The sequence below is a fragment of the Tasmannia lanceolata genome, unplaced genomic scaffold (assembly GCF_043159265.1).
Source record: "Tasmannia lanceolata isolate RefF3 unplaced genomic scaffold, GAP_Taslan_0.1 ptg000023l, whole genome shotgun sequence".
Classification (NCBI taxonomy): domain Eukaryota; kingdom Viridiplantae; phylum Streptophyta; class Magnoliopsida; order Canellales; family Winteraceae; genus Tasmannia; species Tasmannia lanceolata.
Window position 1 is genome coordinate 35,926,096 of NW_027518700.1, and position 22,353 is coordinate 35,948,448.

A 22,353-nucleotide genomic window follows, 5' to 3' on the forward strand; every position below is an offset into this window, starting at 1 on the left:
TATTTACATTGCAGCCCATCAAATGGACGGTTTGGATCATCCCATGGTGTGGGTGGTACACAGTCCATCAAAGGGCCTACCTTGCCCAAAGATTTAAACAAATCAATTGTTGGCCCCGCCAAGTGTTCAATTTGGAGAGAGTAAGAGGGGGGTTGTTAATTTATCAGCATTAATACATATGTAAGCACACGTCTTTGACCTAGAGGGTTAGATACTCATATGATCCACATTTTTTCTCCTACCGCCTATGTATAATGTGGACAGCAAACACGTTTTTCAACATTTATATTTGATTTGTACTTATTCGGTTGTATGGGGAAAATGTGGGTGGAATACTTTAAAAAAAATAAAAATCTAAGGCACTAAAACAAGTAGAAAACATTTATTTGCTGGTCACGTTACTCTTTCTCACCCTCTCACTTTCTTCTCTTATTTGTTAGTTCATGTGTATATTCAATGTCATTATCTTATTTATCTACCATTTTTATGTTTAAATATAGCAGGCCTCCTTTTGATGCCTATAAATAACGATTGTTACTTCATGTGTATATTCGATGTCATTATCTTATTTCTCTACCATTTTTATGTTTAAATATAGCAGGCCTCCTTTTGATGCCTATAAATAACGATTCATGTGACTCCTCCACCACAAAATACAATACCACCCTTGTGTTCCTTTCCCACCCTTTCCATTCCTATGGATCTCGTAACTGCAACCACTTATTTTGGTTCTTACTTCAATCCACAGGAAGATGAGAAGCCACAACTCAATCCTACATCAGAAGTGTATCACCCAAGCGTTTGGGGTGATCACTTCCTCACCTACACGCATGATCAAATGGTAGATAGAAATTCAATTATCACCTTTAATTACGATGGTTCATGTGTATCTCATGCTCTTTTGATTCAACACATGATGTCAAGCCCCAGCCCAACTGTGTAAATATTGTCAGGTTCTAGGTCTTCCACCCTCCCCGGTTTTGTTTTCCAGCAGTACTAACCGTGACCGACCCATTCTGCGGGGCGCCCACCCCTTGGAGATGCTGAAAATGCGTCTACAGGAGAGATCCACATATACAGCCGAACAACTTTTCCTCAATTTCCGATGTGGGATCTCACAATCCACCCCATTGAAGCCCAACGTCCTTGCTGGCACACCGTATTGGATTGGAGGTCCTGATCTGATACCATTATGTCATGCCCTAGCCTGACTGTGTAAATATTGTCCGGTTCTGGGTCTTCCATCCTCCCGATTTTGTTTTCTAGCATTACTAACAGTGCCCGAACCACTCCGCGGGGCCCGCCCCTTGGAGATGTTGAAAACGCGTCTACACTGGGAGAGGGGAGATCCACATATATAACCCAACAACTTTTCCTCCATTTCCGATGTGGGATCTCACTCATGATATTAGGAGATGCTCTCTTCAACGGTTTATTTTTAGGTCATCTGAAGCATGTAAAACTCCCCCGTGTCATCGAGGACTCCCCCGAGTCAACTCCTTTTCCCTTGGCCACGTTTCGTATTTTGCCCTATAGAGTTAATAAAAACTCCTTTCACTCTCTTGAGATATGACCTCGTCAACTGCGTTTTTGGCCACGTCTGTGCGGAGTCGACAAGGACTTTTCTTGGCTGCATTTTGACCCGCATCTGGGTTTTTAAACATTGATATGATCTCTTTTGTCTTCTATTATATCTATTTATGTAGTTAGGATTAAAAACGGAGAAAAAGGACGATTCTATAAAATTTAGAAGAAAACAAAATTGTGGATTTATGTATTCAATAGAGAACTACAGGAGAGAGAGAGAGAGAGAGAGAGAGAGAGAGCTCATTTATTTTGAATTATAGCATTTATTTATTTTGAATTACAGCGTTTCGTTGTAATAGTAGCTAATGTACATTTGTTTCTGAATGGTACCATGCAGAAATTAGATGGATGGACTAAGCGGATTGAAGAGTTGAAGGAAGAAGTGAAGAGAATGCTAAGCAGTGCCAAGGGGTCACAACAAGAAATAGATTTGATCGATGTGCTTCAACGTCTTGGAGTGGCATATCATTTTGAAATGGAGATTAACGAGGCACTACATCAACTATACGAATCCCATACATATGTTGCTGACGATGATCTATATGTTGTTGCTCTCCGATTTCGACTACTAAGACAGCATGGGTTTAATGTTTCTTCTGGTAAATCCTTTTTTTGTTTCTCTTTTTCATTGCCACAACTTGTGGTACTTTCACTACTTTTGTCATTCACATTCTTTATAACATGACATTGCTGGATTTTGAAACAGATGTATTTAAAAAGTGCAAAGATGAGCAGGGAAACTTCAACTCAACCATAATTAGTGATAAGAGGGGCCTATTAAGCTTGTATGAAGCGGCATATCTCAGTACACAAGGAGAGGATGTATTAGATGAGGCCATTACATTTACACGGAAACACCTTAAATCTGATATAAGCCATCTCGATTCTAAACTTGCAACACAGATAGAGCATGCCTTAGAGATGCCCTTATGGAAGAGTTTACCAAGGCTGGAGCATAGGCATTACATCTCAATATACCAACCAGAGAATAAACAAAATGATGTGCTTCTAGAGCTTGCAAAGTTAGATTTCAATCTCTTACAATCGTTGCACCAAATGGAGTTAAAGGATCTTACGAGGTAATTTATTTTAACTGATAATATTTCCACTATCGAGCTATAGAGAAACCATCAAGGCGAGTAGCGCTCTTGATTTCGGTCTCTTTCATCATAATCATATTATCCACTCATCATATAATTTCAAAACTATAGGGTTTTCTTTGTATTACATGAAATCAAACATGCCACATTTGATTCCCTACGATTATAATGGACTATATATATTGATATCTCTTACAGGTGGTGGAAAGAGATGGATCTTACAGGAAACATGCCTTTTGCAAGGGACCGAATCGTGGAATTATACTTTTTTTGGGCGAATGGAGTGTATTTTGAACCACAATACTCTCGAGCTAGAATAATGACTGCCAAAATATTATCCATAATATCAGTGATTGATGACATTTATGATGTGTATGGTAAATTTGAGGAACTAAAACTATTCACAGATGCACTCGATAGGTACTCGATTTACATTTATCTTTTATTTATATTGCTTTGATTAGAAACTACTATATTATATCATTTTAGTTAGGGAAATGATATCAGCACACCAACTTTTTGTATTTTTGTTTTTAGTTTTTTGGGAAAACCTTTTGACAGCTCTTTAAATATTAGAAGACAAGATTGGTGAGCTCGTATATCAAAACATGGTTGTGTTGATATCATATCCCTTTAGTTAATATGTCAAAGGACTACTATGATGAATGACACATCAAAGAAAGAACTGAGGCTACATCCTAACTTATTTGAGACACTCATCCCAAATTACAATACAACGCTAAATGTTGCCACCACACTTAAAATTGGGGTATCTTTGGAAACCATGAAAATAAAATTCATGGAATATTTCTTTACCCAACGTAAAAGAACAGTAAAGAGGACAGTGAGAGAGAGACTTGATAAGGTGGTGAATGATGAAAGGGTGCGATGATGCATGAAAAGATAGGGAAAAAAGTTTCCTGTTTTAAATAATATTTTTTTTCATTACCAAATCATGCTCTCCTCACTCACAACCTCCTCACAAAAAAATATTCCATGAAATGTATTTTTGTGGGTTCCAATCATGCCCTTAGTCATCCTTTGAATTCTCATCTCATATAATAATAGGATCCTATAACCCCCCGATGCTCTCTCTCTCTCTCTCTCTCTCTCTCTCTCTCTCTCTTCTTTAGAGGAGCAGAATATTACCAAAGGTATTATACTGCTGATACTGTGCTAGAATGGTGATGGAAAAATATCACTCACCATATCTAGAGGTAATCTTATTTTTAACTCACGAAATTGATGCTTTAATCAACGACCCTTCACATTCTGACACCATATCTTGTAACAAAATAACTTCTTAGTTTAATGTGAGAATCATTAACTAGTCAAGTACTGATAATGTGAATGGTTAATTAATTTCAGGTGGGCTATTGAGTCCATAGATCAGCTTCCAAAATATATGAAAGTGTGTTATCTTGCTCTCTTGGATAATGTCAAGGAAATAGAAGAGGAACTTGCAGCTGAAGGAAAGTCCTATCGTGTACCATACTTAATAGAAGGAGTATGACATCTGAGTATACATAAAATTTGACACATATTATGAACATATGAATTGGGCTACTGATATTGGCAATACCTTGTTTTGATAATTGCACAAACTCATCTTGTCTTTTATTATTTAAATGTTTCTCAAAATTTCTCAAAAGCAATTAAAAAAGAAAAGACAACCTGATTTTTATGCAAGGGTGATGATACATTCACACCCCCTATAAGATAGTTCGCACCCCTCTAAAGGAGGGTACGTGGCAGACTTCATCGTTTTTAACATCAATTCTCGTTACAGGGGAGTGAATTATCCTACATGGTGTGTGGATTTATCATTACCCTTATGCAATTATTAAAACATGGAAGTGTCAATATCAGCATCCTAGATTTGTTACAGGAAGATAACCATGTCTTTCCATTTCAATGATAATTGCTATTTTCTAATATTATGGTTGAATGGCTTGTTATTATCGCAGATTAGAGGTTTAACAAGAGCATACTTTACTGAAGCTGAATGGTTTAACAGGGGATATGTACCTCTATTCAATGAGCATTTAAGCATCTCATTGATCAGTTGTGGTTACCCAATGCTTACTATCCTTACTTTTGTCGGGATGGGTGAAATTGAAACAAAGGAGGCATTTGATTGGGCAAGCAAAAGACCTAAGGTTGTTATGGATGCATCACTAGTTAACCGACTGCAAGATGACATCGTGGGAAACAAGGTTGGATGCTGATTTACGTGAAAACATAGAGATGAAAAATAATAATATTGAGAAAATAAGGTAGGATGCTAAGTGGACGTAATGATATGATAAAGCCTTAAAATGACTTTCATATTCATGTCATGTATCATGACGATTTTAATAACTAACAACTTTCTCAATAAAATAACTTACTTAACCAACTAACTACCACTCATTTCTTAAGAGATTGTTAAACCTACTAAAGTTAAAAAACTAATCCAACTAATAAAAAAACTTAGTTTGTTGTCTTAGTCAGAAGGTGTTTTATGTCCAGCCATTAGGTTATCATTTAAAGACAGCCTTTTTACCCAAAAAAAAGAAGGAAAAATCATAATACAAGCATCAACTAATGAAGATACATGAGATAGGATGATAAAATATGCAATTACTTTTTGATTGATTTTAACATTATTTTTATGTATTATTGACATTTGAAGTTTGAACAAGAACGAGGGCATGTTGCATCATCAATCCAATGTTATGTCAAGGAGCATGGCATCTCAGAGCAGGAGGCGTGCGCTAAGCTTCGAGAATTGATAGTGTTTGCATGGAAAGACATAAATAAAGCATGCCTCGACCGCCCTGTCTCCCTTACTCTTCTTATGCGAATCGTCAATCTCGCACGTGTTATGGAAGTACTATACAAAGATGAAGATGGATACACCTTCTCAAACGGCAAGACCAAAGAGCGTATCACCTTGTTGTTTGTTGATCCGATTGCCCTTTAAGAATAGATGCGGTTTACTTATTTTTATGGTTTAGATGTACTTGAATAAAGCAATATTGATTATCTTATTACTGTTGTATGTAACATGTAATAGCGTTAAGAGGAATGATAGATGCAAGGGCCTTCTTTATGCAAGGGCTGGAGAAGGGCCCTTGAATAGATCCACATCATTTTTAAATTCGGTTGAGAAACTGAATTCGGTTGCTCTTAATGACGTGGATGTAGTCTAGGGCTCCTCTCTAGCCCTTGCATAAAGAGGCCCCTTGCATCTATCATTCCTCGAGCGTTAATAGTACTTTGTGTTTACTATGTTGTCTAAATTGTTGGATATATATTATGTAATAGGCGTACTAATATTTTGTACGTGTTTAATTATCTCCTCTGAATGACAGTATGTATTGTATGTTTTGTCCCAAACTGAATACAGAGTGACCTACGAAACATGTCTAAAGCAAAGTTCACTGTGAAGAGAACAAATGAGTACTGTGATAACATACTTGATTTGGGTTATCATAGATTATCTTTACACTAATAGAGATATTAAGTATAAAATCACAATTATTCTAATAGGTCACACTAGCACAAATACTCTTAGTACAAGAAAACCCCTTTTTTGGTGGCGCACAAAATCTGTCCCATAAATTGCAATGGAAATTCAAGGAAATGGAAATGGAAAAAAAAAGTCACTAATAAGTATTTTTTAATAACTCAACTCAACTCAACAAAGCCTTTGTCCCAAGCTAGTTGCTGTCAGCTAAATGAATCCTTTAGAAAAAAAAAATTCATGAAGAAGGTAAAAGGGATCTACCTGGCTCTAATCCTGGTTCTAGTTGGGTTCTTTTACCTGGATCATTTTCTTCCATTCTATCCTATCCAAGGTTATGTTCTCTGTTAAGTTCCTAGCTATCAAGTCTTTCCTCACTCTTTCTACCCATGTTATTTTCGGTCTACCCCTACCTCTTTTTACTCCCTCAATTTGGCACGAGTCACCTCTTCTCACCTGAGCATCCAAAGGCCTACGTTGGATATGTCCAAACCATCTTAAGCGGTGCTCTCTCATCTTCTCCTCGATTGGAGCCACCCCCACCTTTTTACGAATGTCTTCATTTTTAATTCTATCTAACCTTGTGTGGCTTCACATCCATCTAAGCATTCGCATCTCCGTTACACTCATCTTATGCACATGCTGCTTTTTGGTGGCCCAACATTCTGAGCCGTACAGCATGGCTGGCCTCACAGCTATCTTATAAAACTTTCCCTTCAACTTGGTAGGGATTTTACGGTCACACAGAACTCCTTAGGCAAGCGTCCACTTCAACCAACCTGCTCTTATAAAATTTAAAAAAAATTAAAAAAAAGTCATTTAATTTTTAGCGATGGAAAAAATTCTTCATTAATATTTATTATTTTTCAAAAAAAAATTAAGTATGTTTTTCCGCGATAAAAAAAATTATAACCAATATTGTCGGCAAAAACAAATGGTTCACATTCTCTCCCCAAAAGTGCCCTCTCTCTTCTGGCAACTAAAAAAACAGCCCATGTTCATGTTCAGCTACAGCCGATTGCAGCGGCAAGTTTGCACCGATCGGCTTTGGCTTTCCGACGAGCTGCTAATGGCAAAAAAATATCAATACGGCAATGACGGTGACTTCGCCAAGAAAGGATTCCGGCTGGCATTGGCTAGAATGCCCGTCAACACTACTTGGCTGATAAAAACGTATGATTAACATCCTAGCAGAAGTGGCCTCTGCTCATGCGATTTTCCAACTAGAAAATAACCGATCAAGGATGCAATAGCTTTGCCGAACTAGAGCATACATTCCAAAGAGAGATAGAGAGAGAAATGATGCATGCAACAATCCATCACTCTTACTGAACATCCAGTTCCTTTTCTTTCCCAACTTGCAACACCCCTACATTTAGTGGCAAAACAAATCACACACTGATCCAAACCATAAAAAAGAGCCATGTGGGTTAGTTTTTGCTACTGCCTATTTAGAAAGAGCGGAAATAAGGAACGAAAGAGAGAAGCAAAATTATAGTTGGGGTGTATTCAATCCTTCAAGGAATGGAGTGTGAAGAAAAGAAAGATCTACATAAATCTTCAACAAGACGTTCGAAAAGGGGTCCATGAAAAGAAAAGGAGGTTATGAGAGTGCAGTCCTTTTCAGACAAAATATTAAAAAAACCTAGAGCCTGGGCTTCGGTCGACCGAATCCATCTTAGGTCAGTCGAAGGTCCCCTCGGTCGACCGAATCCAAAAAACTTAGTTTTGTTTCTTTTTCGATTTTTTCTTGTTTTCACCATAACCTTTGATCCAACTATTGGATTTTTACTCGTTTGATTTCAATCAACTCAAGGAATCCAATATTCCCAATGGATCGTGATGAGCACATTTATGTGTGAATTGTAGGTGTAAAAAGCATGCATATTTGATAATTAAAGCGGTGCTACTAATGTATTTTGTGTGTTTCTGGTGTTGCAGGGTTATTTATGGATTTTCACGGAAAATAGAGCTAAGGAGATGAAATTCCTAAGGAAAACAATCAATTTTCAAGAAAATCTAAAATTTCAAGATACTTTGGTGGCCGAGTTCAAGATGCTCTAACTGGGTTGAATTTAACGGTTCAGATTACCTTATTGGAGTTATTTAAGGGAAGCAATCAAGTTACATGGTGGACCATTAAATTGGATGGCTCGGATCAGCTATGGAAATGATTTAGAGGGTGCACTTGATTACCATCACGGCCCATTAAATGAATAGTTTAGATCATCCAATAGAAATGGTTTGGGAAAAGTCCGTCAAAGCTCATAGTCTAGATGGTTTGGATTAGCGAACAAGTGGCCCCTAAAAGTAGTTTTTATCACTAATATTTGGATGGTCTAGATTGTTCTTTGGAATTATTCAAAAGGGCACAATCATATTTACCTTGCAGCCAACAAATTGGACGGTTGGATTGTCCTATGAAAACCAATTTGGGTACTTTTAAATGGGCGGTGTGGATCGTTCTACGAAGATGAATTAGGGGTGCAACCACTCTATATTATCGCCCATCATTTGTACGGTTTAGATCATCATACGACAATGGGTGAGGTGCGTCATTAATTTATCTTGTAGCCCAACATAATGAGCGGTTTGGATCATCTAAAGGAAATAATCCAAGGGATCTATTTATGGACCATCCAGTGAACAGTTCAGATTGCCTTGTAGAAACGATTAAGGGGCATAACCTCTCTGCATGGAAGGGGGTTTTAAATAAATGGACGGTCACATCATCATATGGAAGTTGCTTATGGGATTTTTGGACATATATATGATGGAGGGGCAGTTTTGCCATTTAGAGAATAACCAAATATCTTAAATAGGAATTGCACTAAGAAAGAGATGGTTCGAATTTGAAGAAATATCCGTATATGTATTGGGGCCTACTTTCTCAACTCACATATTATATTTAAAGAAGGTTCTTTGTGGCAGTAGATGGAAAGGGCAACTAAATTTTCCATTGGATTCTTATATGAGTACATGCATGCACGTACAGTTCTATTGAGATGGGATTTTCGAAAGCACATGCAAAGGGGGCGTAAATATCAGTTTCCTTATATTCATGGTGGGCCCCACGTTATTCTAACGATGTTTGCAAATCCAGCGTGCTCCAAGGCAGAAACTTTTAATATTAGAATGGGGTGCGAGTATAAAATAAACAAGGAGTGTGGATATCATCAACAAGCAGCCCTCAACTTTGGCAATTGCCATATTGTGTTACAACAATAGTGGGACCCATTTACAGTTTGGAAATTACCAAATACATGCAAAACTCTCTACAACCCACGTTTCCTTTTGAAAGAAATAGCAACTTCCTAATTGCTATACATGCATTTGTGGGACCCACTTGAAGATTAAAAATAGCATTCCACGGTTTTGGATTCAAAAATAGCTTGTCTTATATGTTATATAATGCAAATGGGACCCACTTACTAACTTGTTTTACTTGTTTGCACATTTAATATAGGTTGGGCCCACCATGAAGAATGAGAGAAAGTTGCTAAATTCCCACGCATTTCTACGTAAGAGAAGAGGAAAAAGTCAACAAAAATGGCCCAAATTACCAAGACAAGGTACAAAGTTGCTGAAATTATACACACAAGGTGGAAGTTGCTAAAATTTCAAAGATGCCAAGTTATTTTTGTGAACTTCCTTGGGGCTTGTAAATAGAAAGAGATTCCCTCCATATATTGGTGTAAAGAATAAAAAAGAACTATCCTCTCTATCACCCTTCTCTCTTACATATTCTCCCTATGCCCTCTTGTTAAAAAAGTTCTCTTGCTCTCCCATGCTTTCCTCACTCTATTCTCTCTTTTTTTTCTCTCCACTACTCTCTACCCTCTCTTTAATCTCTTACTCTATTTTCTCTTTTTCTCTCCACTACTCTCAAGCTCTCTCCCTTAGGTTTTCTTGTTCTTTCTTTTTCTTTTTCTTTTCAACTCTCAATCCAAGGCATCATCATCCACCATTAAAACTCAAGGTGACATTAAAGCTTGAAGGAGGAAGATGCAACCAAAGTTGGAGGAGAAAAAGACTAAGTTCTATTTAATTTTTGTTATTTATTTTAAGTTCAATTTCATGTAATTTTGTTTCAATTCAAGTTAGTGAAGAAGTAATTAGTTTTTGTTTAATTTTCTTTCAAGTTCTATATGGCAATTCTTCTCCCATCTATCTCGTTTATTTTTGTTTTTCTTCCCTTCTTCATGAGTAACTAAATCCTATTTACTTAGGGTTTAGTTGAAACTATGGGGAAGGAGAAATAATTACAATTAAATCAATCTACTCAATTGAAAAATTGTGTAGGATTTTGTGTTTGGAAAATCCCAATCATTCATGCCATTGGCTTTCCCCTTTCGTATGAATGATTGTTGATTAACAAATATAAAGTTCTATATAATCAATGTAAATTGGAAAGTGGATTTGATTAATTACTTATAAGGAATGACATCCCTTTGATCTTATTCCTTATTGACTAGTTAATCGAATTTTCAACCCAATTCAAGAGTTGTTTTAATTAATCAATTTAATCCGAACCCATGGTGGATTCTAACCCTAAGTAATCTTTTATATTGAATTAAGGTTTTTACACTATTCTAAATTACTTTTGCAATTTTTCAATTAACTTAGGCCTTTAGAATTTTAGTTTTCTAATTAGATTAGATAAGTAGTTAATCAAGATCATTAGAATTTTGGTACACTTTGCCTAAATTAAGATTTCCAAATCAAGATCATAGTTGAATTTGATTCTTAGATTGAATAGAATATAAGCTTATATATAGTGTTGGCTCCGAGGTCTAAGTCCACGGAAATCCTGAGTCCATTCCAGGCAACATTATATCATAGTTAGTATTCTAATCGGTAAAAGAATAGGATTGACAACTAGATTTCTCTTCCTTGAGTTCGACCCGTATTTACACGATCCGTGCACTTGCGGTTATTTAATTTCTCAATCAAGTTTTTGGCGCCGCTGCCGGGGAAGAGAGTTGCATTAGAATCTTAATTATTCGAAGTGTTAGATTAGTAGTTATTTTTAGTTTAGTTATATTTTTGGTTTCTTGCCTATCCATCTCTCTTACTTGGTTTTCTTGTGTTTATGAGTGAAGGTTGGGTGCGGAACTCGGCCAATCGACTAGAAAGATCAAACCGGTTAGAGACGGCGGAAGACATCGCACCAAATCCAAATCAAGTAGTCATGGCGGAAGAACAAGAGACACCCAAGAGTTTGCGCGATCGCTTCTATCCGGCCCGAACCGCGCAACCTTCATGCATACGTCTGCCTGCTGTGCAGGGAAATAATTTTGAACTCAAATCCCAATTCATCACCATGTTACCTCATTTTCATGGGCTACCTTCTGAGGATGCCTATCTATTTCTTAGGGAGTTTGAGGAAGTGTGTGTCCTCATTAAAATGCAGCAACTCTCAGATGATGCGGTAAAGCTTAGATTTATCACTTTTTCACTCAAGGATGGGGCTAAGAAATGGCTCTATGGTCTTCCCACCAATTCTATCACTACTTGGGAAGAATTCACTGTTGCCTTTCTTAAAAAGTTCTTTCCTATGCATAAAACGAATAAACTAAGGAATGACATTCTTCAGTTTAGGCAAAAACCCCATGAGTCTTTTTCCAAGTTCATGGAGAGGTTTAAGGATCTTCTCCAAGAGTGCCCTCACCACGGACTTGACACTTGGCATTTATGCCAAATTATTTATGAGGGTATTGACTATCAAACCAAGCAGTTGTTAGAATCTATGTGCCCAACAGGATTTACATCATATACGGATGAAAATAATGCTTGGAACTTTTTAATTGAATTAGCTGAAAAGACTCGTGAGTGGGAATCAACTCAAGAGAGTGAAAGAGCCATTGGTAAGGGTTTCATTGAGGGTACTGTAGCTAAAGAGGCTCACCTAGATATTCTTATCAAAAGGCTAGAAGCCATAGTGGTTAAGGGACCTTCACAGGTCCATCAAATTGCACATAGTGTTCCTATGTGCAATTGGTGTCAAGCCACGGACCATGTCATGGAAGAGTGCCCAACTCTTGCTAAATTTGGTAATTCTAATGAAAATGCAAGTGCCTTGTTTTTAAATAATCCATATAGTAGCACATATAATCCGGGATGGAGGAATCATCCCAACTTTTCTTGGAATCAAGGGAATTATCAAGGAGGGCCATCAAATTTCCAAGGTCAAGGCCAATTTGGCCAACCTAGGCCCACCTTCCCTTCTATGAATGTTCGACCACCCCTAACCACACCTCCACCTTTTCAAAACCCAATTTTAAATAATGTTTCAAATCAGCAACCACCGGGTTTTCCAAAACAAGGGGAGTCGGCACGCATAACTTCCTTAGAAAAGAGCATAGAACTTCTCACTAGCACTTTCATGACAAGCCAACACAATATGGAGAAACAAATCTCCCAACTTGCCATGGCCTTGCATGAAAGGGAAAAGGGGAAGATGCCAAGTCAACCAGTTCCTAATCCAAGGAATGTGGCCATAAATGGGAATCAACAACCACAGGTAAATCAGTTGAATGCCATGCAACCAAACTTGCCGCAGCAGGAGCCCTCCGATCACTGTAACACTGTATTTGCTTTAAGGAGTGGCAGAGAATATCAAAGGGAGGAGGGCAGATCCGAACCTTCTAAAGATGCTCAAGAATCTCCAATTAAGGTAAGTAAAGAGTCATCCTCCATTGGTTCAGAAGAAGAGCCCGAACAGGTAAGTATAGAGCAGACAGTTTCTCCACCTGAAAAAGAGTATGTGCCTAAAGCTCCTTTTCCAAGGAGACTTGCATGACCTGGGGATGGGCAAAAGAAAAATAAAACATCCATATCCTAAAGAGAATTGATATCAAAACCATCTGATATTGAAAAGAACACTAGAATCCGCCGTCTCTCAAAGAGGCGAAGAAAACTAGAGTCAATTCAATACCAGGTAATCCTACTACCTATCTCCACACATCACATCTAACATCCATTCCTAAAAAGAGTTGGAAACAATATCATCTGTCATTCAATACCCTAGCATGATCCTTGTCTTCTCCGGCTGATCTCCGATCAAGATTCCGGCCGATTCATTTAGTTTCATTTCTTAGTTCACTGTATTGTTTGATCTTCTTCTTTGTTTTCCAAGCTTTAAACCCTAATTTTCTTATTGTTAGTGTTTGTAACCCTAGATCCGCCTTTAAACCATAGATTAGTGTATTCCTTTCACTCGTTCAAGTTTTTAAACTGCGGATCCAAGCTTCAAATCCTTAAAAGTTGCCATCAATTGCTTGAACTTGTTTAGATCCGAATATTTTGGGTGGAATTTGATTTGTGCTTTTCTGAAAATCGAGGAAGGAAGTCTAAATGTCTTAAATCTGTATAAAGGAAGATTAATATTCTAGCTCGGTTGAACGATCGCTAGGATTCGGATCCAAGGAAGAATTAGAGATTTTCAAAAGAGAATTGCAGAGCTGAGGATAAAGGTAAAGAGGAAAAGATTTGAACATTCCTTCTCATACCTAGGTAGAAAGAAGTGAAAGAAGAGGTAATTGTTTTTCCTCTTTTTGAAATATTATTTAATCTTATTAGTTTCTCACATTTTGCGATAATCTTTCACTAATGATTGTTTAACAGCATGCTATTGTGATTCTGTTTGGAATTTATGACAATGTTTATAGATTATTTTGTGTTCATCTTTATTCGATGATTGCATAAGAATGTGAAATTGATGTTCTGGAGGTTGTTGACTTTTTTTTTAATGTGATGATTTTTACTTGTTAGTGTCCTTGAAATGGTAGTATTAATTAGAGGCTTTGATGTTTGTTGATACGTATGTTCAGCTTGGTATATTTTTGTGTGTGCTTAGAGGACAGTTAGTCTAGATGATGTGTGAATATTTTAAGGGTGTTAAGTCATACTTGAGTAAAGTGTCTTGGCTTTGATTTCAGTTGACATTTAAAAAAAAAAGAGTTTATGTATTTGAATAATGTATTTCTATCTGACATATGGAGGAAAGTGTGAGGTTCATAATGTAAATGCCCAATTTTGTGCTACTGTAATAACAATACTAGTGCTTGTGTTGAAGACTATTTCTCATGCTTTTGGTGCTACTAAAAACTCTACAAATTTTTTTATCTTTTTATTTTGACTGGATGCAACATGCCTATGTTTAAATAGGGAAAGGGCGTATACTTTTATTTCTTTCCCATTTTGATCCTTTGTATAAAATTTATTCTCTGAACGAATGTTCTTCTATTCCTTCAATTTTCAAATAGTTATAGACTTGCTCAGTTTTGAAAATCTGTAAAATAGAAACAATTTTTTATAACTCTAATGGTCATTAGTTCATTGTTTTTTTCTTTTTTTAAATGGTTAGGTTTAAAATTTAATGTTTGTAGTTCCTAACTTTTTTAATTCATTTTGCAAAAGGATAGGTCTCGTTCTACATTTATTTCATCAAATGTTTTCATGGAAAACCTTGAGTCCGCTCATCTAGAAAGTTTACGTTGTGTTAGCTCGCATATTATTTCTATGGCAATGTCAAGTAAGTTTTCAGTTCATCGAGCTATCTTCATTCAAAACCGTCAGTAATTTTCATTAGGGGCATATTAAATCATTTCAGTTGAAAACTTTGGGGTTTTTATGTTTAGTGATTTCTACTACCAATTCAAAGTTACCAATATTCACAAGCCCTATTACCATTATCAAAATGCTTAGTGATTTCAAAGTCTTGTAGTCATTTAAAGAAATTTGTTTACTCTTCTAGGAATAGGGACAATAGTTACTTAGATGTTAAAATGCTTTCACTTAGAATTACTTTATATTATGAATGTAAAAGAAGATGATAGAGAGAGACATTTTCCTTTTCAATTATAGTTTACATAGAGTCACTTTGGATTTCAGTGCTATTTAAAGAAGAATAAACTGTATAGGCTACTGGTTTATGAAAAACTGAAAAGAGACATCATAGGCAGGTCCTAATGCCTAAATATTTCAGTTCTTCTTGCAGACATCCTAATCTAGGATATTTCCACACACCATGTAGGAGTTGCTTTGATTCTTCATAGTCTATTGGTTTTATTTCCTGTTCTATTTGTCCAGATTTTTCTTCAAGTGCTATGCAGTTTTCATATCTTGGATTCTTTTATTAGATCTGCATGTCAGTTTCTCATAATACGCACACTGATTTGTCTAATGAACTCCATATACCTCTCAGGTTTAAGGGAATGATGTATGTACTCTTCTATTTTAATAATGTTTCTCTTCTTATGACTGTTGTCTTCTCTCTTCAACCGGTTTAAGAAGTCTTTACCCAACCCAAAGTGTCCAAAAAAAAAGGGTGCATGAGTCCAGAGAGGCAGATAATATAACCGAATGTCATTGATGTAAATGTGTTGATCCCATTTCTTTTATGTGTATAAATCATCTTAAAGGTTCTTTGTGTGATATTGAAATGTCAGGTTGAGGAGCCTAGCTGAAAAAATATTTGATGCATAGCTGAAAAACTGGTTAAGGTTAAATTTTTTTGATTTGAGAATGACGTTTGACTTATGTCAATTGTGTTTTTTGAACTAATATTGTGTTGTTACTCTATGATTTCCAATTTGGCTTTTTTTGTTTGGGAATAGTGTTACCTTTTATAATTTTTGGATGATGGTTGTCAGGACATAAAATAGTAGAGAACCTGTTCTCATCATGGTATAAATTTTCAATTCCTTATGTAGTATTGAAACATGAAATTTATATACCAAACTGGTTTGTAAGGCACATTATCTGTGGTGTGTTATATGGAGAAGATTCTCTTTTCACTTTATTAAAAAAAACTATAGTTTTGAGGATAACTTAATCTCAGCTGAATATACACTCTATTATGAACGCTGAAATTATTGTTAACAAATGCTTTTATGTTGAAATTGCGATGGTAATGCTCGGTTTACAGGCATCATTTTGTTGTATATTTATGATATTTGTTTAGGATAAAATGTTGGGATGGTTTACAATGAAGACATTGGATATTTCATACATAGTAATGAAGTGCTTACGAATTTCAATAATTCATGCTAATTGTACTTAGTCTACTGACCATAAATGAAATGCTTTAGAATTGTATGTGATAAACTGTTTAGAGAGTATGTGTTTTGATCGCTATGGGAATATGAAATGGGTTGAAACAATTTATTTGAAACGAGCGAATAAATGCTGATTTGATTTATCCCTATGTTGAACCAAATGCTCTATTTTAAGATGTTTAATCAACCTTGATATGGCTTTATTCTCCTTTTATTTTAGGAAAATGAGTCACTCAAGCTTTTATTTTTTATTTATAGAGAAGAGTCATTTTTATATGCAAAAATGGTCATATTTTATACATTGTTGATTATTTCTTTTATTTTCAATAGTAGAGTGTGACCTGTTGTATGAATTTATTTTAATTCCTGTTTATATATAGATAGGATGTAAGTGTGTTCATTGAATTTAATTGGTTAGAAATTATATATATGTCTTCCTATGCCCTAATAGCTTTGTCTAAAAATTAGTATAAATATTTATTTGATCTATTTACCTGTGAAGTTTAAAGTAAAAGATAGATAAATTCTTAAGCTTTTGCTTTATTGATGTAATCATCTAGGAGTTTATTTTCCTTATTTACTCTCGGGACTAGCTAAGTCTCCTTGGTTATGTTATTTTTTTCTCCTAATTCATTGCAAGGGCGATGAAGGCGTTAGCCCAAGCCCATCCTTTTGAGGGACTTACCTGGATATGGTAGTGCCCTCTTCCCTCTTCTTTCCTCTTCTTAGTTAGAGAGTGTTTAGTCTTTTCGATACCTTTGAACCATAGGTTCCCTTATTCATCACAAGGGCAATGAAGGAGTCATCCCGAGCCCATCTTTAGGGGACTTGCCTGGTCCTAGTAGTAGTCCTCCCATTCTTTCTTCTTTAGTCTTTTAGACATATACCATAGATATTATGCTTTTCTTTTTATTGCAAGAGCAATGAAAGAGTCATCTAGAGCCCCCATTAGGAGACAAGTGTTGTCTCATTTAGAAGAGTTTTCCCCTTTAGGATATCACTTTGGTCTCATTAGAGAGTCATCTACCCTCATTTATAGAACACTCCCCTACTAGTTGAAGACCAACTTGGTATGTTCGTTGTCCTTACCTATTTATCATTGCAAGGGTAATGATAGGGATACTTGGAGCTCACCTCTATGTCTAGGAGACTTGCCTAGTCTCATTAGTACTCTTGTTTATTTAGTTTTCATTCAGGAGACTTGTTTTGACTTATTTGTACCCCTCATAAAGTTGTTAGTCATTCTTTGACTTATTTACACCCTCTTTTATAGAGCTGTTAGACATGTTTGGTCTTATTGGTGCCTCCTTAGTGTTGTCAGTTATGAGTTTATCCTTTACTGTTGTTGCCACTCCTCTTTGTTAGAGACTAGCTTAGTCTTATTAGACCTTTACCTGCTTGGGGATGTTACCTTTTTTATTTTACCTTGGGACACTGGTTTATTTATTTTGAGATCATTTCACTTTAGTGAGTTTACTTGTCTAGGGGTTTCCCCTTTTAGCCTTAGGGTTTGGCCCGAGTGTTTGGTTGTAATTTTTTTTTTCAAAAATCCAAAAAATATTAGAAATTTAAAACTCAAAAACATTTGAAAATATTCAAAATTCAAAAACATTTGAAACCAGAAAATCAAAAATATCTGAAATGTTAAAATTTTTAGAGTAATTTAGGAAATTTGGTTTCCGAACTACGTTGGCTTGATCCTCTTCCACTAGGTACGTAGGCAACTTGGGATCTTTATCTCAAGTCCAGTCAAACCATTAAAAATAAACCATGTAAAACTTTTAGAAACACAAAAAGCTTTAAAACTTTTCAATAAACTTGTTTTCAAAAAAATCTTCCTCTAGAGTTAGGATTTTGTCCTAGATGTGTTGAGTGTTTTGGATGTTTTGTGTTTGTGTTAGAGTTAGGAGTTTGTCCTAGCTAGGAGTCTATCCTCACCTCTATCCGGTCAGTTGGCGATCCACATCGCCGACTGATGACTAGAATAGGGTGCGTTAGATAGCCCATTATTTTCCTTAGGACACACAGCCTAGTTACACATAGGATGTAGGAACTATTTGCATTAGTTTAGGACTAAAAAACTTGCATTTAGTTAGGGCATATAGGGAGTCCTAAAAGTTACAATTCACTTGAACTTAAAGAATCGCTCAAGAAGCTTTAACAACTAGTCGAGTTTAGGATAGCAGTCCTAGATGTGTTAGGCATCATAGTTTAGAATAAGTGCCTAAGAACTACGTCGCCTTGATTCCTGTAGAGGCGAGGATACGTAGGCGGCTTGGATGGATTTAAGGCCATCCAAGATTCAGACGAAAACACTTAGAGTTTTAGGGTTTTCTGTTGGCATTTTGGGATTTGAGTCTATTATTTAGCATTGTTTCTTACATAGAATCGTGTTAGTGTGCTTTCTTTCTTTGATTGGATTGTTTGTGACTTGTTATTCACACGTTTTAGTTATAGTTTCTACTTCACCTATTCAGCTGTAGCTTCACCTTGTTTAGCTGTAGCTCTTACAGTTCTTTACAGCTTTTCATATTACTTATGCTCATGTTTAGTTATAGCCCTTTATTGTTTTCTTTATTGTTATTCACATGCGTAGCTGTAGCTCTTTACTGCTTTACTGTTCATCATATCTGCTATGACCTGTTTAGCTGTAGTTATGCAAGTGTAACTGGCTTGAAAAAGTCAAGTAGAAAACTCCCCAATGGCTAGTTTGCTCGACTGCGGCGGTCGACCGAGCCATCGCGGTCGTCAGCCCCTATCGGGCGCCCTTTTATATTTTCAAATTTCTTAACGTCGCGGTCGACCTGCCCCATGGCGGTCGTTCGGCGAGGTCAACCTGTTCGCTCAAATTTTCAGATGAAAAACCTATCAGCGGTCGACCGACCCACGGCGGTTGCCCGCCTAAACCCATGATGGATTGTTCTGTTTGAAACAGACACATATCCGTAGCCGCCCGGCTTGACCCGGTCGACCGCCCCGATAATTTTCGAGATGCCCTGGAATTCCAGGTTCCATCCCGCGGTCGACCGGCCCTGTGTAAAATTTTATTTTTAACTTTAAAGTTCGGGGGCTTTTGGGCCATGGTTTTTGGGCTAAAGTCCTAGGTTTTCAAACACATTTTGGGGTGTGTTAATGGTTTTCAAAGATGTAAAATGTTAAGTATAAAAACCGTTTGAAAACCTTTTGCAAGTGCATTTAAACATAAAATCAAGAGGACTCCAAATACATTCTAAAAATAAGAACCTTGAGTCTTCTTGGAATGTATCAGCTCCTTTACACTTTCTTGGACGTCTTTGGCTTGTGAGTGAACTTGTCCAACAGATTTGGCTCTTGTGACTTCTCCTCCAATCTTCAATGCATATTGCAAGGTGCATGAGGTGTCATCAATGGCATGTTCAACTCCAAGCTCCGTCTTGACACTTGCTAGGAACTTGTGGGTTCTTCATGTTGAGCTTCTTCAATAGAACATCTCCAAATGTTGATGTCTCCAATGTAGGTGCAAGCTCTTTGTTCCTTTGCTTCTTGATCCACAAGTCATGTGGTGAGAAGAGTTGTGTAATGGCGATTATGACAAGCAAATCCTGTATATAACACAACACCTCAAAGCAACACATCAGTCCATAAATGCTAATCAATTTAGTTTGCTAGCATCAAAATAAGAAGGTAAGGTAAATGATTAAACCCATGAGAACCCTTAGGCTTACAAAATGAAACGAGCTTTTCTTTATTTATGGCAATTGAGTTAAACTTTACCCCCCTTTAGTTGCTTGGTACAACCCCTATTGGTGTATTTCAACTTGGTTTATTTAATAAGAGGTGGTCCACAAGAAAGTTTTTAATGAAAATTTAAAAGAAAATTTTAGGCCCCTTCAGTTTGCCAAAGACAACCCCCTGCTGCTTTAAAACTACAAACTACTCTAACTAGACCACCCACAAACTGGATAAATCCCTCCCCTTCTGCTACACTATACAACACTATGCTACAAACTACACTCGTCATATTAGGCAAACCTCGACGAATTTTAACAAATTTTATGGGGATCTACTTGGGATCTTAAACAACCCTAAGAAACAACTTGGGACTCTAACTTCATTGTTTAAAGGAAAATTGAATCAAGCCAAGTGCATAAGGGTTCGGTAAAAATGGGGTGTCTACACAACGGCGCTATTTGAAGGATATCGCTCCGAACCTTCAGAATTTCGGCAGAATGCAGACGCCTGGTGTGAGCTACCTGGACTTTCTCTACTTTCTCTCTTCTAGAAATAAAGTAAACTAGGGTTTTTTTTCAGAATTTTCTGCAGCGGTTCGGTGTATATAAGAAAAGAGGGGTGAACTAACCACAAAAGGGGAGAGAGAAAGAGAAAAGATCAACAAAAAAACTCTCTTTCAAAGCCTTACCGCCATCCTCTATTTATAGTTTCGGAGGGGGGTATGCCTGGTCATTTCTGCTGAATTTCGATGGGGGCGGAAATGGGAGTCCAATTTTGCCCCGAGCAAAATTGGTGATGTCATCCAGATGATGTCATCTGGATGACATCATTCCCGGTCTTTCGTCCCTTATGTTTTTCATCTTTGAATGTCCATATCTTTTCCATTTGAATTCCGATTCGCACGCGGTCAGGCCCATTAGATTCCTCATTCCGAGGAGTTTCCAATGAATCTAATATTGCTTGTTTTCGGGAAATGAAGTGTCTTTTGGGTGAAAATAAAAATTTTTGACTCAAAGTTAACTTATCGATTAAAATTCCATATGCAAACGGGCTTACCGGTTTATGCCGTGAAAGGTGGATGTTGTGTAAAACAGGGTTTCGGCTTGCCGAGAAGGGATGTGCTATGTAAAAACAGGCTTTCCGATGGTTTAAAAAGGCTTGCGGAAATCATTTTCTTCAGGAAAAAACACCCTAAAGAGAGAGATTGAGATAAACCAAACTTGTGCTCCGGGACTTGTCATAAGGTTCTTCCTCGTGACACCTATCATTAGTACTACCTTCACAAAATTGGGTGTCTGAAAGAGCAAATGATAGTCATGCATCTGCTCTACTCAAATTAAACCTTGCGTACGATCCATCGTACCAACTGCCAGATGCCACTTCGGCGTCTCCTTTATCAGTGTCAGCACTGGATGTCAGAACGACATCCCTCGAGGTCCCTCCCCAAGTCAGGCTCCAAACTTGACTTCTGATGACCCTCGCAGCTGTTGGAAACGATGTTCACCCAAGACTCATTCTAACAGTCGTATTTTTAAAACCCAAAAACCGTCAACGAGAGGTTTCCACTCAAGGACCTGACAACAAGATTCCTCGGTGAAGGCTTTACACCTAAGGACCCATATGAATCTTGTACGCCTATCATTAGTCCCCAGTGACAAAATTTTGTGGTCTCCTTACATTCACATTCAGGTGCCTTGCACCCTCTACCGAAGAGGGGCATCTGTAGACACCCAATTTTGTCAAGGAGGAACTAATGATAGGTTGTCGCGAGTGACGAGTCCCATAGCCCCTGTAGTCTTTCTCTCAATCTCTCTCTAGGTTATGAAACTAGGATATTTTTTCAAAAATGAATTTTACCCAAGAGGTGAAACAAAAGCCTGTCTTTACACGGTATCCCGCCTTTCACGGCACGACCAAAAAGCCCGCTTTCACGGCACGACCAAAAAGCCCGCTTTCACATGGCCTTTCAACCGAGAAGTTAGCTTTGAGTAAAAAATATTCATTTTTATTCAAAAGCACTTTGTGTTCCGAAAACCACCGATATTAGGTTCATTGGATTCTCCTTGGAACGAAGAATCCAACGGATCTGACCGCGTACGATTCGGAGTCCAAACAGAGGAGTTACGGTCCGCCGAAACTCCGTAAAAACCAGTCAAAAGAGATGAAAAATCACGTTTTTCGAAGCCAAAAAAGATGAAGAATCACAATTATAGAAATGTTGCCAACCTGACAGTGACATGTCAGTGTCAAGTCCATTTTCGTACTCTGTGAAAATGGATTTCTTCCAATTTCACAGAGTGCGACAATTTGGCACTTTGCGAATTTGTGGCCCGAACCTCTATAAATAGGGGGTAAGAGTAAATATCAGATTTTAAGTATTAAAAAT

The 22,353-nt window shown here is 37.1% G+C and overlaps 1 protein-coding gene across 1 annotated transcript; it reads left to right on the forward strand.

Annotated features, from left to right (window-relative positions):
* The first annotated feature begins 643 nt into the window (after positions 1-643).
* On the forward strand, positions 644-5,719 carry LOC143856801 (beta-cubebene synthase-like). The gene is made up of 7 exons (XM_077367088.1): positions 644-841; positions 1,925-2,186; positions 2,294-2,666; positions 2,886-3,107; positions 4,056-4,194; positions 4,655-4,903; positions 5,362-5,719. The coding sequence occupies exons 1-7, from the start codon at positions 698-700 to the stop codon at positions 5,650-5,652; spliced, it is 1,680 nt and encodes a 559-aa protein (XP_077223203.1). The 5' UTR covers positions 644-697; the 3' UTR covers positions 5,653-5,719.
* Positions 5,720-22,353: the final 16,634 nt, after the last annotated feature.